The 16,499-nt window shown below is 39.5% G+C and overlaps 1 protein-coding gene across 6 annotated transcripts in view; it reads left to right on the top strand.

Annotated features, from left to right (window-relative positions):
• The window catches only part of LOC307007413 (SEC14-like protein 1), a 254,101-nt gene that overhangs the window by 159,119 nt on the left and 78,483 nt on the right, over positions 1-16,499 (top strand). For all 6 annotated transcript variants that reach the window (XM_079629446.1, XM_079629445.1, XM_079629442.1 and 3 more), the window contains 4 exons: positions 13,832-13,920; positions 14,891-14,961; positions 15,427-15,598; positions 15,868-16,002. In XM_079629446.1, the coding sequence (XP_079485572.1) occupies positions 13,832-13,920; positions 14,891-14,961; positions 15,427-15,598; positions 15,868-16,002 (467 nt within the window). The remainder of the gene's footprint in view (positions 1-13,831; positions 13,921-14,890; positions 14,962-15,426; positions 15,599-15,867; positions 16,003-16,499) is intronic.

The raw sequence follows: 16,499 nt of genomic DNA, 5'->3' as shown, positions 1-16,499 counted from the left end.
TTATGTTTTTGCTTATAACTTCTGAACGGTTTGTCCAAAAATCACAAAAGTGGTCTCGTTAGATTCAGGGCGTCGTGCTGAGTTGACTGATATCCAATTTTTCCATATCGGCCATTTTGGCTGTCGGCCATTTTGAATTATGTGCTAAAATGCTGTATTTTATGAACGCTTGAACGTATCATTACGAAACTCAGTATGAGTCATCAGTACAACGCCCTAAAGGTACTCAAAAATTTATGAGACAGCGCCACCTTTTGGTCAAAAGTTATAATGAAATTTCCAAAAATGCTAATAACTTTTGAATAAATTTGCCTATAGTAATGACACTGGTCTCAATAGATTCCTTGGGTTATGCTGAAAACATAGATACCAATTTTGCCATAGTCAGCCAAACTTCCTGTCTGCCATCTTTATTTTCTTTTAAAACCTACTTTTGCGAACTCCTCCTAGACCGAACGTCCGATTTTCACCAAAATCGGATCGTGTCATCTCCAGACCGTGCCGAGTAAAAGTTATGGATTTCGTGTCGATAGACAAAACCGTTTTCGTATACCGCAGTGGCAAAGTTGAGGCATGATGCCAAAATGACTATTCAGGCTTTATATCTGCAATGCCTTGACAGATTGACACCAAACTTTGTATGTGTCATTGTCACTTCACTCTGACCACATCACATCAGTTTCGTAACTGCGCCACCTACTGGTCGAAAGTGATAATCATATTTTTAGTTAATGTATGTGATTTTTCAACCATTTTGCCAAAATTCATCTTTAAATGTCTTCAATTGCTCCTTGCTGCAGTTGGCCTCACACTCCCAGCCACTTTAGCATGTCTCGTCGTCTGCTTTTGCGCTTGGCCCCGTGATGGCTGCTTGTGTTATCTTGATGTTCACCTTCACCGTAGATCACCTTGCTAGATCAGCCGCTTTCAAACTCTGTATGAGAGACGCGGCGGCGCGCCTTGCCAGTTTAAATTTGACGAGCGCACACGCCTAAACGCAATGCACAGACAGCCAGCTGTCACAGCGCGTGCACTAAACTAAATTCTCTTTATCGTCTTATTGCATTTAAAGTGTCAAAAACATAAGGTTCTATGTGTATCAGTATTTTCAATCCCTGCATTACTGTAGTTCTTAAAGTGACAGCAGTCTGTATAAGAATAAGTAATAGCCTACGTTTCATTCATACAGTGAAAAATTTGCAGTTTTATTATTTCATTTGATGATTCAATTTCTTACTTAAATGTTTATGAATATACTGATACACATAGAACCCTGCGTTCAACCTGCGTTTTCCTGTATTTTTTTACAAAAAATCCCATATTATATATTTAACATATTATGAGAAGAAACACTTCATACACTATCCAAAACAGGTCAACAAAATCTTGTCTAAACATTCATATTACGTCTGTTACATCGTTTTTGGGTTATATTAACCCTCTGGGGACCAAAAACGCGCCCCCGCGTTTTGCTCATGGTTTTTTTTAGCAATGCAAAATAAACTCAAAATGCTCTGTTAATTTTGATCTTTCATTTTCGTCTTATACATCAATCAATCCTGTTCAGTTTAAATTTTTTTTCTGTATACTCACAATAAAAATAAAGTGTTTTGCTTTTTGCCAAATAAAGAAAAATTAACATGATGCGAGTTCTGCACTCTCTCTGTCAATGAACTCCAATTTGAAACGCGTTCGGAAATGATTTGTAACTCCGCGAAAATTCAGTCAAACAGGCAAAAGAACCCACGGGCATAAAGCTTGAGATCGCATCTTTCAAATGAAGTAATTTATATAAAAAATAAATATTCTCAGCTTCTGTAATCTGTATGAAAAGAGAGTGATTCCAGTTGAGCTGTTTACGAGCTCATTAACTTTAATTCGTTCACGCCTACTGACGGAGCACGCTATTCACAAGATAATGTGTAAAGCCATCTATGCAAAACAGGTAAACGCCCCCAAGCAAAAGTTTCATCATTCAGTCACCTGCGCGTTGGGAAGATGGCACGATACAATAATATTCTTCAACTTTTTTTAAAGGAATGTAGCTTCATCACAACACAGTCAGAAATCAGAAAGAGTAAGTAGTCTACATATTTACCCACTATTATTACAGATATTTTACAGATATTTTCACAAATGAATATGGAAAACATGTCGATTTTACTGGTTTTCTAAGGCCAAATTAGAACCTGGAATTGATTTGTTTCCCGCAGTGCTGAATGAGAAGAGCCTTAATATTATTAATAAACTATTGTTTTCTAAGTCGGCTAAAAACATCTTCATCTCCGCTGTTAAGCAGATGCGCTTTTAGAGAGAAATGCACCTTTCATACGCATTACATAATCAGAATGTATTAGCTTTAGATTCGAATCACGAATTTGTTCGTTTTAAAGTGGACATTTCAAGCTTTAGCCTACATGGGCTATATTTTGTTTCAGTTCTCGCGCTCCAGTTCACGGAGATCATGAAAGCGCGCCTGATTGTTTTATTTTATTTTCCAAAAGCACAACGTTTTCTTGTTATTGTGAGTTTACACAAATAAAAGTAGTTGCGAATAATGTATTATTATTTTCTGTATGACCAGAAATAAGAGTATTTTAAGTTGTTTCCACTGTTGATAGGAAAAGTGTTCGCGTCCGCGCATCCGTGCCATGCAGTGCACGCTCCACACTCAGTGCCGCCGCTCCCACCACGTGCATCACGCTGTGCGTAGGGCACCAAGAGCTGAGGGGGCACCAAAAAATTGCCTCCTGGAAGTTCCGGGAGTCTCCCGCATATTGATAGCGGCTCACTGATGCCCGCGAATTAGTTAAAATCTCCGGAATCTAAGCGAGCGCGCCCGCGAGACAGAGACTGCTCCAAACCGCGTAGCGCGTGCACGGCAGAGAGGGAGAGAGAGCAAGAGGCCGCGCGCGTGTGCCTCATGAAGTGCACGTAATACCCTCTCTAATGCGTCTCTAAATATGTAGCCTAATAAATATTATAATAATAATGATGATAATTATTATTATTATTATTTGCGTACACGGACCCCAAACACACCGCGTCTTCTAAGTCAGGTGACTGTAAATGCGCAAAAATTGTTTCCATTGCAGTTTTGCGAAATATTCCTTTTTGCACAGTTGGTCACAAGATCTGTGTGCTTTGTAAAAGGACAGCTTGGTAAAAGGCAGGACACACCTTGGAAATGCCAGGCATGTAATGTTCACTTGTGTCTTCAGTTGAACATTTAGTTCCTCCACATAGAGGAATTACAATGAAACAGATTCAAAAACAAAACCTTTGAATCTCTTTGTTTAGGCTTGCCTCATGATGGGCCATTGGGGGAGTGTCTGTCACACCCCGGGTCTGAATCTCATTAATATTGATAGGCCATTACCACTCCCATGCATAACCTCTTCTGACAAAAAAGTTTAACAAAGTTTGTCTTACAAAGTTTAAATCAATGTATTGTTTTATGTGAACGATTAGGCAGGATGTTTTTCACATCATTTTTAGAGACGTGCTCCAGAAAAAAGTTCACAGAGGCAGAATGTTATGTGGAAAGATTAGACCCAAAAGCGAAGATGCAAATAACAGTCTCTTTTAATGATGACAGAGAGAACAGTCCAAACAAAGTAAATCCTTTCTTCAGGAAAAAACAACAGAAATCCAGTCGTCAGTGACGATGCTCAAAAACAAAAGGCAGAAAGTCTCTTTGTCAAAAGGGGAACCGCAAACAGTCCGAGAAAGGGATCCGGCGGGCTCTTATCCACTGATCTCTTGAGCGGTAACGGGTTGGTGAGATGCACGCTCAGAATGCTGTTCAGCAACGGGCAGGCTGGACAGAGTGTAGAGCATATGATTAATATAAGCAAACGGAGACAGACCTGAACCAGGCTAGATGTATGACGGTCACAGACAAGACAGGACAGGACAGGAACAGCAGGTAATAGCAATCACACGCATATGTCTGGGTACGAAATAATCTGGCAAACAGCAGAGAAAAGGGGAAGCTAGAAGTAGCAACCATAATTAGAAGGAAGAGAGAACAGGTGTGAGAGAGTGAGCATGATAATGAGTAGCGATTAGAAACAGCTGAGGATGAGTGAAGGTGCGTGAAGTCTGTGTGTGTGTGCGTAATAGAGTGTGTGCGAGTACAACCAGAAGAGGGAGACAGAGAAGGCTACCAGACTCATGACACAGAAAGCCTTTATTTATTTTACAAAAGCACAATGTTTTGTTTCAATTGTAAGTGGACAGATACAAAAGTAGACTTTTTAAATTTTCAGATGATGTATTTCTTTTGTCTATATGACCATAAATGACAGAGTATTTTAAGTCTATTTTGCTACTATGCGAAGAATATCCAGCGAAACGTGGTTGCGCGTTTGTTGACCCCTAAAGGTTAATTGCTCATTGTTGCAGTTGGTCTGATGCTTCTAGTCATAATGGCCTGATTTATCGTGTCTTATTTGTGCTTGGCGCCATAATTGCTGCTAGCAGCTATATTTGTATTATAATTACCAGTCGTTTTTTATTATTTTTTATTTTATCTTCATTCACAAGTGAAAATGTCACAATTGCAGCCTTACTGAGCAATGTTTCAAACCTTCCCTTTTGTGCCATCTGCTGGTGATTTGGTGAACGAGTGTCTCACGTAACTGGGTTGTATTTAATACTCATTTTGGTTAATTAACTACTGTATATAATTTCATGTTCAGCAATAAATTAACATCCTGTAATGCACACAGTGAAACACTGCAATTAAATCGGTTAACAGAAATAACTTTTTCTCAAATGGTCTGTTTTTTTTCTCAAATATGACGTCATTTTTGAGACACGTTTGAGACACGTTTGGCTCCTGAAGGATTGCTCCTGTCTGCCTTGCTGTGACTGCTGCTGCTGTGAGTTTGTTTGCTTCGAGGCTGTAAGCTCTGTCTAAGCCTCGTATTAGCTTCGTATTTCTTTGTTTTGAACCATCATTTACTATCATTTCTAGTTGTTTATCCTACTAAATACAGCTTACCCAACATCTCAGATTAACCTGACATTGCTAGCTTCCGTTATTGTAAGCACAACACGCTAGTAACTCGCTAGCCTGTTAACGCACCACCCGTGCGCTCAGTTATTTATTTTTCTCTCGCGTGCCCGCGCCTTTGAGCTCATAAAAGCCCAGGTGAGTAAGAATCAGTCAACAAACACGGTGAGTAATGTCTTGTCCTGTTATTGCCACCTGCACTTCATGTCACATGTTTACCATAGTCTTCTGTTGGCAATATAGGATTTATATGTGATAAATGCAAGGAGACAGCCAGGCTGACGGAGAAGTTTTCAGAACTAGAGACACCCATCCAAACTTTAATCGAGAATAGTAAGAAGAGTGCTAGAGCTTTAGATACTATTTTGGATGTGCCTAGCGAACTCTTTACATGATTCGGTTCCGGCTGAAGTAGAGCCTGTGCAGCAGGGCAGATGGGTGACAGTGAGGGATCGCTCTAGTCGCGGATAAAAAAAAAAAACACTTTTCCGTTCCGATAACAAACCGATTTGTGAAACACCCACTGAGAATTATGTTGATTGTGCCCTGGTAATTGGTGATTCGATCACACGGAACGTGAAAATAGAGACACCAGCCACCATAGTCACATGTTTTACGGGAGCCAGAGCGCCTGACATCAAAGTAAATTTAAAAGTGCTGGCTAATGCTAAACGTAAATTTTCTAAGATTATTATTCACGTCGACACTAATGATGTTCGACTCCGCCAGTCGGAGATCACCAAAATTAATATTAAAGAGGTGTGTGAACTCGCAAGTACGATGTCAACCAAGCACTGTAATTTGCTCTGGCCCCCTTCCTGTTTGCAGGAGTGATGAGATAGTTAGTAGATTGTGTCCACTCAATGGCTGTGGTGTCCGTTAAATAATATAGAATTCATAGACAATTGGAAAAGTTTTTGGGGCAAACCTGACCTGTTGAAAAGAGATGGTATTCATCCCTCCTGGGATGGTGCTGCTCTTCTCTCTAGTAATTTGGCTCATAGTCTTAGAGCTAAAACATGACAGGTCAGGAAGCAGACAGACTGGCTTAACCGACCGTCTGCTAGCGGCCTCACATCACCAAGGTCAGATAAATCCCATCACATAGAGACTCTTTCACCTAGATATCATCATATAGAGTATGATGTTCCCCGAATTTGGAAATCCAACAAACGTCCAAACCCATCTAAAGTTAAAAATGTAATTGATGTTCAACAAATAAAAAATGGATATAATACAGATGAGCAAATGATAAAGCTTGGGTTGCTGAATATTCGATCTCTTCAAAAGCGCTAATAGTTAATGATATGATTTCAGATTATAACCTAGATGTGCTGTGTTTTACAGAAACCTGGCTAAAACCAAACGATTACATTGCTCTAAATGAGTCAACCCTCTAAATGAGCTGTAATTTATAGTAATATTTTCAAAACCACTAATAAATCTAGTTTTAAATATAATTATTTTGAAGTGTTGGTGCTTAATGTAAAAATATATAGTGTAAACGATAAATCACGTTTGAAAATTCTGCTGGCTACTGTATACAGTCCACCAGGGTACCATATAAACTTTATCAAAGAATTTGCGGACTTTCTATCAGAATTAGTATTGGCTGCAGATAAAGTACTAATTGTTGGTCATTTGAGTGTTTACTGATCAAATCAGAGAGGTGATTTGCTCTGGCTATTTTTGCTGCTGCCTGAAAAGAAGCTAGTGCAGATTAAAAAATTTGAAAGGAAACATTGAGATGATCCTTTTTCCATTTCCTTTCAGCTTTACGACAGGCCTGCCTAAGAGAGCGCGTATCCTCATCTAACCAGTAGTGAGATTTTAATTTGGGGCGGGTATATGTGAAAGGTGCTACAGAGTCAAGTATGGATGAGCAAGATGAGTGAAAAAGGGTAACTAATTAATCCGGACTAGAGGAGAATGATGCCGCTGTTGCAATAGTAGATGGAACATTTCCACTCAAAAAACTATCAGAAAACTGAGCTGCAGTAAGAGAATGTATCTGGCGAGAGTAATAATCCTGAACTCTGACAGTTTGCAGAGGACTGAGAAGGGTAATGTCAAATATAATGGGCTTATGATCAGAAAAAGTGGCCTCCTCAATCACAATATTATCAACAATAAAACCATAAGATAAAATTAGATCGAGTGTATGTCCCAGTTTATGAGTAGCTTTATCTATATGCTGCGTAAGGCCAAGGGCATCTATTACACCACAGAATTCGCTAACCATAGGTCTATCTGGACAGCAAACATGAATATTAAAGTCACCAAGTATAAGACGACGATCATACAGTGACACAAAGTGGGAAAGAAAGTCAGAGAATTCAGTTATAAAGTCTTTGTCTGGCTTAGGGGGCCTATAGATCAGTACACAAACAAATGGCAGGGCTCCAGACTAACTTTTTTCACTAGGAGCACAGTGGCCCCCAACTGAAAATTTTAGGGGGACAACAAGAAAATTTAGGAGCACACACCGTAAATCAACATACTAACCAAATATTCACATTTCTACTAATTTCCAGTGTATTACTAATAAATACTTTGATAATAGATGCAGAAATTACAATGCCTTTGCGCTCTGATTTAACGTTACAGCCTCTTGTCTTCTAAAAGCAACTGGCAGTTGATTTATTAACATGTCACGGCATACTCTATGCTTGAGGCTAAGATTGTGTTTAAATATTAGGGATGTCCAGATCCGATCACGTGATCGGAAATCGGGCCCGATCACGTGGTTTCAGACTCGATCGGAATCGGACGTTACCTCCCGATCAGGACTCGGATATATATATAATGTATATATATTCACATAATTTTTTAACACATCTATAGTTATCAGTCCCTCCAGAAAAACGCGATTATGCGATCGCATGATTCAATGCATAATCAGCCAAAGTCCGCATATTTATGCGGTGGGTGCATTTTTTCAAATACGCCGCACTTTCGCCGTAAAAAATTGCAGATTTTTGCGCGCAAAAAATGCGGGCTTGCATGATTTCATAATCCCCGCATTTTCGTTGCAAAAAGTCACATATATCTTAGCAGAAAGTTGAAAAAATGTTGCGTTTACTTCACACAAGCGCAGCCATTTGCCCTGTTGCCATGGGAACGTTATGAAGTGACGTAATTGCGCGACATCATTGAAAAGCTGCAAACCCCGTAATGCTGATGAAACCATGATGAAGCCCGCAAATCATTCTCATTTGCCAACAAACATGAACGCAAAAGACCGCGCAAAGCAGTTTCCCAGTGTGTTACATGACAGTGGGGGTAAATTATATTGTACTCCGTGCAACTGCGTGTTGGACCACAGGCGGAAGTCGACGCTGGACAACCACTTTGCCACTTTGTAATTTTTACAGAAGTTGTAGCATATTCATTTTGTAAAGCTACAGAACTTGTTCGACTCATCAATGTTTTGTAAGTTTGAGCCATGTGTTTATTAAGGTCTGAAATAAAACAAGAAGTAATAAGAAATGACTCTTTACATTAAAGTAGTAGCCTAGTGAATAGGGTGTTGAAAAAAATATATATTTTTCTCTTTTTCATCAAACCGCAGTTTTTGCAAGTTCCCGCAGTTTTTGCAAGTTCCCGCAGTTTTTGCAAGTTCCCGCAGTTTTTGCAAGTTCCCGCAGTTTTTGCAAGTTCCCGCAGTTTTTGCAAGTTCCCGCAGTTTTTGCAAGTTCTCGCAGTTTTTGCAAGTTCCCGCAATTTTTGCAAGTTCCCGCAATTTTTGCAAGTTCCCGCAATTTTTGCAAGTTCCCGCAATTTTTGCAAGTTCCCGCAATTTTTGCAAGTTCCCGCAATTTTTGCAAGTTCCCGCAATTTTTGCAAGTTCCCGCAATTTTTGCAAGTTCCCGCAATTTTTGCAAGTTCCCGCAATTTTTTAGCAAGTTCCCGCAATTTTTTAGCAAGTTCCCGCAATTTTTTAGCAAGTTCCCGCAATTTTTTAGCAAGTTCCCGCAATTTTTTAGCAAGTTCCCGCAATTTTTTAGCAAGTTCCCGCAATTTTTTAGCAAGTTCCCGCAATTTTTTAGCAAGTTCCCGCAATTTTTTAGCAAGTTCCCGCAATTTTTTAGCAAGTTCCCGCAATTTAATTTTTTAGCAAGTTCCCGCAATTTAATTTTTTAGCAAGTTCCCGCAATTTAATTTTTTAGCAAGTTCCCGCAATTTTTGCAAGTTCCTGCAATTTCATCGCATAAATATCCCGCATATTCCATCGTATTTTTTAAGTAAACGTGCCGCATAATCAAGGATTTTTGCCCGCAACAATAACAAAAAAACGCAGCGTTTTTCTGGAGGGACTGAGTTATGCCATGGCACAGAGTTAGACCCTTTTGACTCCACACAGAAACAGCAACGCGTGCGGCATGACATCACTTTGTTGACATCACCAAAAGTGAAGAATTTGTTATTTATTACTTGATTGTTTAAGCTACCTCACAGAAGTGCTCTGTTTGTTAACAGAGTTGTTGAATGTTAAAATAAGGTGAATTAAATAAAAAATAAGGAACATCCTGGATCTGTTTTTTCGCTCTTCTTTATTATTTTTTTATGTACGTATTATGTATCGGATCGGGACTCGGTATCGGTAGATACTCAAAATCAAATGACTCAGACTCGAGGGCAAAAAAACCTGATCGGGACATCCCTAGAATATAGTATTGTGTTTAAACTGTGAAGTGCCTGCACTGTCGGCAAACTTCGTGTTCCCCGCAGTTATGGGGTAGCGACTGCAACGTTCGCAGTTTATGGAATTCGTCTCCTTACAGTACTACCTCAACCAGTCTTCCCGAAAATGGTGGGTTCGTCCTTTTTCGCCACTAAAACCTCTCACTCTGAATCATCATCCGACTGTGACACTGTACTAGGGCTGCAACGTTTCAAATAGCTCACGGTTCAGTTTGTATCACGGTTTTAGGTTCACGGTTTCGGTATGATTCGGTATGTGTTCAGGGGAAAAAAAGACTACTGTCAAATTTTTTTTAGAAAATAAGAAGAAATAATCTAACCAAGCAAAAGCACAAATAAATACAATAGAGCAAAGATAGCCTACTAATAATATAAACTATGCTTTTCAGTGGCCATTCCCTATTCTTCTCGCACTCATTGGCCTGCCACACATTTCGGATTCATTGATAAGCCCCTTCCACGTTTAACGTGTAAAAAATGACTGGTCGCACATGTGCGACTGGATGTAAAATTCAGTCGCACACTCTCAAATTTTGGTCGCAGTCTGGAGCCTTGAACATATGGGGTCGATGCAGGGTGATATATACGTGACAAGAGTACCTCAGATCCCACGAACGTCGAGCCAGGTAGAGATCTTTCCGACCTAGAATGTCTGCAGAGAGCTGACAGGGACCCAATTGTGCGAGAAAAGCACTCGCTCCTCCTCTGATCTTCACCCGGACGCCTCCACGTTTACCTCGGCGACTCCGACGCTTCCTCCGGTTAGAGATACAGCAAGGTAGCCGAATGACGCATTCAGTGATGGGGTAAATAAACGGAGGATGACATCCGTCGCAAAGAACAGGGGTCACCTGTGCGTTTCTGAGATCCAACAAAGTTTTCTGATCATAGGACCTTGTAGTAGCAGCAACAGAACAGTACATCACAAGTGACATCACAAACAAACATAATAGAAGTGGACGGAGCTGACGGCAAGCCGACAAACACACTGGCGCCATCTTGCTCCAAACCTCCTGAGTAGGAGTAAACTCAATTGGAGTTAGACAACACGTGTCAGGACCTACTCATTGCCGTAATCATACTCTAGATCTAATACTATCACATGGAATAGATGTTGATGCCGTTGAAATTCTGCAGCAGAGCGATGACATCTCAGATCATTATCTAGTCTCATGTAAATTACATTTAGCCAAGGCTACAAAGCCGACTCCGTGTTATAAATATGTTAGACCTATTACTTCTGCCACTAAAGATTGCTTTATCAATAATCTTCCTAATCAGTTTCATCATCTCAGCATCCCGGATAGCTTAGAAGAACTTGATATTGCAACAGAAACTTTTAACTCTCTCTTTTCCAGCACTTTAGACACAGTTCCTCCGTTGCGCTTAAAGAAGATTAAAGAACCGTAGTCCAACGCCGTGGCACAACGAGCACATTCAGGCCCTTAAGAGAGCAGCTAGAAAAATGGAGCGCAACTGGAAGAAAACAAAACTATAGAGGTATTTCGTATTTCATGGAAGGAGAGCTCGATTTCTTACAGAGAGGCTTTAAAAGCTGCTAGATCTGCTTATTTTTCAACCCTATTAGAAGAAAATAAACAATCCTAGGTATTTATTTGAAACAGTGGCTAAACTGACGAAAAAGAAAGCTTCAAGCCCAGAAGTTTCCAAGCAACACAGCAGTAATGACTTTATGAACTCTTATCACTTATAAGATCGATAATATCAGGGACAAAATTATAACTATGCAACCGTCTACTACAGTATCGCATCAGGAAGTGCATTGTAGTCTCCCTGAGGGAAAATTTGATTCATTTGTTGCTATAGGAGAGGAAGAATTTTGCAAACTCATCAAATCATCTAAATCGACAACTTGTATGTTAGACCCTATACCGACTAAGCTGCTGAAAGAGATGCTTCCAGATGTCATAGATCCTCTTCTTAATATCATTAATTCATCTTTGTCTCTAGGATACGTACCAAAAACCTATAAGCTAACTATGATTAAACCGCTTGTTAAAAAAACCCAACTTGATCAAAGATATTTAGAAAAAGCAGTATCCTCACAACTGTGCTTTCTAGAAAGAAATGATATCTGCGAGGATTTTCAGTCCGGATTTAGACCGTACCATAGTACCGAGACAGCTCTCGTTAGAGTCACATGGAACATGGAATTAGCTTTCACTGTTATGCCGACGATACTCAGCTGTATATTTCTTCAAAACCTAACGAAACGTACCAATTCACAAAATTAACGGAATGTATAGCTGATATAAAAAAATGGATGACTAGTAATTTCCTTTTGTACAAAAAACGTCCACACGTGTGTGTGAGTGAGCGCGAGAGAGTGTGTATGTGCGCTTATGAGTGAGCGAGAGTGTGTGCGTGAGCGCGAGATAGCGTGTGAGCGCTAGTGAGTGAGTGTATATGTGCGCGCGGGCGCGTGTGTGACATCATGACACATTTGCAACGAGCGGAACCGATACACGGAATCGATACGCAGGCATGCTAACGGTTCCAAGGAATCGATTCACTGGGCACCGGTTCTGAAGAAGAATCGGTTCTCGGTTCCCATCCCTAGTGACGCGTCTTTGCTTGTCACGTGACACACCGCAGCCACAACAGCGCTGAATGAATGATGATCTGCTTTTATTTCATTTATCCTTTTTAATTCAAAATATTCACAAATTTGTTAGCTATGGCATGAAATATCTAATATTCCGATTGTCAAATATATGCAACTCAATATATATATATATAACGCAAAGTATTGCAAGAAAAAGGCTAAATGAATGCGATCTTTAAGACAATATTTTAAATACTCGACGGGCCGGATTAAACAGCCTAACGGGCCATAGTTTGCCCACCCTTGGTCTAACACTTGATGGCTGCTCTGTTAAGTCTTCGTCATCGGTTAGGATCCTGGGTGTGCTCTTTGATACCAATCTTTCATTTGAAAGTCACGTGTCTAGTATCTGTAAAACCGCATTTTTCCATCTTAAAAATATATCTAAATTACACCATATGCTCTCATTGACAAATGCGGAACAATTAGTTCATGCGTTCATGACCTGAAGGCTAGATTATTGTAATGCTCTACTGGGTGGTTGCCCTGCACGCTTACCAAACAAACTACAGCTAGTTCAAAACGCAACAGCTCGAGTTCTTACCAAAACCAGGAAGTATGACCATATTAGCCCCGTTCTGTCAACACTGCATTGGCTGCCTATTAAACATCGTATACATTTTAAAATATTGCTGATTACTTACAAAGCACTAAATGGTCTAGCTCCGCAGTACTTGAGCGAGCTCTTAACGCATTATTGTCCTTCACGTCTATTGCGATCTCAAAATTTCGGCCAGTTAGATCCTTTTCCTATTTAGCACCAAAACTTAGGAACAGTCTTCCTACCATTGTCCGGGAAGCAGACACACTCTGTCAGTTCAAAGCTAGATTAAAGACACATCTCTTTGACCTAGCATTCACATAATGCATTATAGACTTCTATAACTCAATGTTAGGCTGCATAGATTAGGTCAGCCGGAACTGGGAACACTTCCCTTAAATCCTGATGTACTCGTTACATCATAAGAAGAATGGCATCTGCGCTAATTTTAGTGTCTTTGTTTATCCCGAGGTTTTCCCGCTGCCTGCCAGATCCAGGCCGTATCCAGATCTGACGAAGGACATTCGCCTGGACCCGATGACAACGCAGTGCTGAAGTGCCAACTAGTCTCTCCCTATGGAGGATCCCTTTACCACTCTACAGATAAAGCGTTGTGGAAAATAACATTATTCAGGAACCGCTATAAAGCCAAAACAATCTGTCACCTTAAATTATACGTTTATCTCTGTAAAGCAGCTTTGAAGCAATCTACATTGTTAAAAGCGCTATATAAATGACGATGACCTGACCTGTTTTTCAAGATAGCTCCACTAACAGAGAATGTGTTTACCTGTGAGAAGTTGTTTGCACTTGTTTATATTTTCTTTCAGTTACATTTTTCAGCTGAACATGTCATGGTGTTGTGGTTTGGCAAGATATGATGGTGATGTAGAGTGTATTGTATTTCCACATTCTTAAACACTTGTGTTTCTTTCTATAGATGGCCGGCCTCTGTATATCCTACGCCTAGGACATATGGACACTAAAGGACTGGTTCGAGCACTTGGAGAAGAATCTCTCCTTAGACATGTTAGAGATTCAATAACCAACATTTTTCAGCATCTTTCTGGTGTTTTCCATTCAGTAACTGTACTTTATTGGAGTATTTTTATTTTGGGAAACTTTTACTTTACTACATTCAAAACCATAATATCGTATATTTTTAACTCCACTACATTTCATAAAAACATGTAGTTCCTCATTATTTTGAACTGAAGAAATCGTCACCTGCCCTGAGACGAGATAGCACTGTCCAATTCATAAATTAGCTGATTCTTCAAATAACCTGTTAAATTGGTTTGCAAATCCTACTGAACGATTCATTTGAGAATGGGGCTGATCTGTTTGCATTTGTTCTCAAGTCAACAACTCACTGATTCAAATGAATCAGAGCAAATATCCAGTTAACAATTCAGTGAATTCACAAATCTTCCCCGCTGCTGTAGCAGTTTCAAATTATATTAAACTAGTATGTTTGCATAGCGTTCTTCTTAACATTTTAACACGTTTTGCCCTATGTGATGTCTGTTTTTATATCATGTTTAATTTATATTATGTTACTTATTATTACTTGTTATTCTTACTTGAGTTATTAGTAATTATTAGTATGAATTATCAGTAGTGTATGACAAGTTTTCATAGTAAAATAAAGTATTCTTACTTTCAGATCAGTATTGAACTGTATCCTATTTATCTCTATCAGTGTGTCAAGTACATTATATCCCCACCTCCACCTCAGCAGTAGAATGGAGTATATAAAATTGTAAAATAAATACATATTCATCAATCAGTACTTTTTAATTTTAGTACTCAAGTACATTAAAAATCAACTACTTTTGTGCTTTTACTTAATTCAAATTAAAAAGGAGTACTTAATGCTGGAGTAATATTTCATTAGGGTATCTGTACTTTTACTGATGTACTTGATTTGTGAATTTTGTCCACCACTAATTCAATTCATATGGATCTAAACAAAGTAACAACATTTGTGAATGTTTAGGTGCTGTCTATCAATGAAGAGGGTCTGCGACGATGCGAGGAGAACACCAAAGTCTTTGGTCGGCCAATTAGGTACTGACAGTACTGACACATTTGCCCTCTGTAACCATAAAGTTGCTGTTAAATTAATTTACATTTATACCATGGGGCTGTTGAATGCTTAATTCTGATGGGTTGACTAATGTTCAATTATTTCAGTTTTTTTCAAAGGTCCTTACAGCCTACATTACAATAGCAAATAAACCAAAACCCACAAATACACTGACCCAGCAAACAAATGACAAACAATTGGATAAAAATTATGAACAATTTCTATGCCTTTCCTACCAAATTACCATTTATTATCTATTGAAAGCACTTTCTTTATCCCGCTCTCTCTCTACATGCACACACTGTACAGACAGACAAACACTTGCTGACCGAAAAATAAATGTACAAAAATGTGTTGTCAGCGGTGCCCTGCAATAGTTCACTACTGAAAAGCTAGGTGACATTTTTCAGTAATGAGGTGGTAATTCACTTTTTCTCATTCTGTAGTTGCTGGACATGTTTGGTTGATCTTGAGGGGCTCAATATGAGGCATCTGTGGCGCCCTGGAGTCAAAGCTCTGCTGAGGATTATTGAGGTAGTGGAGGCCAATTACCCTGAAACTCTAGGCCGTCTGCTCATCCTCAGAGCTCCCAGAGTGTTTCCTGTCTTGTGGACGCTGGTGAGGGACACCATTGTTTGCTTTTGCTTCTCTCCTCAACTAGAGATGGGGGATGGGCTTTTAACATGACATTTATTTGTTCATGTTAAGCACTGTGCCTTATCTCCCCCCCCCACAATATATATACACAGTCCTAATATAAAAATAATTGCTTGAAGTAATAGCCTCTCATCTAGAAATTAGTCACCTTGTTATTCGTAGCATGAGTTCATCCAAAAGGAAGCATATTATGTATCTGTCAACTGTCCTCCTGCCATCTGTGTTTACAGGTGAGCCCTTTCATTGATGAGAATACACGAAAGAAGTTTCTGATCTATGCGGGAAATGACTACCAGGGTCCAGGCGGCCTTGTAGACTACATTGATAAAGAGATCATCCCTGACTTCCTTGGAGGAGAGTGTATGGTATGTAGTTTTTCCTTATGCTTTCTGAGTGAATGGTACCTATTCAGTCCTGTTTGCTCTCAATAAGGGTGTCTTCACACTTGTAGTTCGGTTCGTTTGGTCCGGACGGATAAAAAAAAACTTTAGTCCTGGTCCGCTTAGCGTTCACATAAGCATTTTTCACAAAAATGTTCAAAACAATGCTCACAAACTGAATGGCCGGTTATTATAATGTATTTTTTGTGACAGAATTTACTGAACATTCAAAATAATGTTGTGTGCTGGACATATGATGGTATTTTGACCAGTTGAGAACTCGTGAAGAGATATAAGAACAAATGTGTAAAGGACTCAAAAAAGCAGCAGCATGGGCATCATCGTGACTATGACGAGTAGGGATGGGAATTGAAAACCGGTTCCACTCTGTTTTGGTAGGGATGTTCCTTTATCAATCACTCAGACTCCTGATCAATTGAAGAGTAACGTTTACATTTATTAGTATCCTTCACAGTTGCGTG

This window comes from Phoxinus phoxinus (assembly GCF_949152265.1).
Source record: "Phoxinus phoxinus genome assembly, chromosome: 11".
Classification (NCBI taxonomy): Eukaryota; Metazoa; Chordata; class Actinopteri; order Cypriniformes; family Leuciscidae; genus Phoxinus; species Phoxinus phoxinus.
The sequence above is the reverse complement of the archived record's forward strand: the minus strand, read 5'-3'. Positions and strand labels throughout refer to the sequence as shown.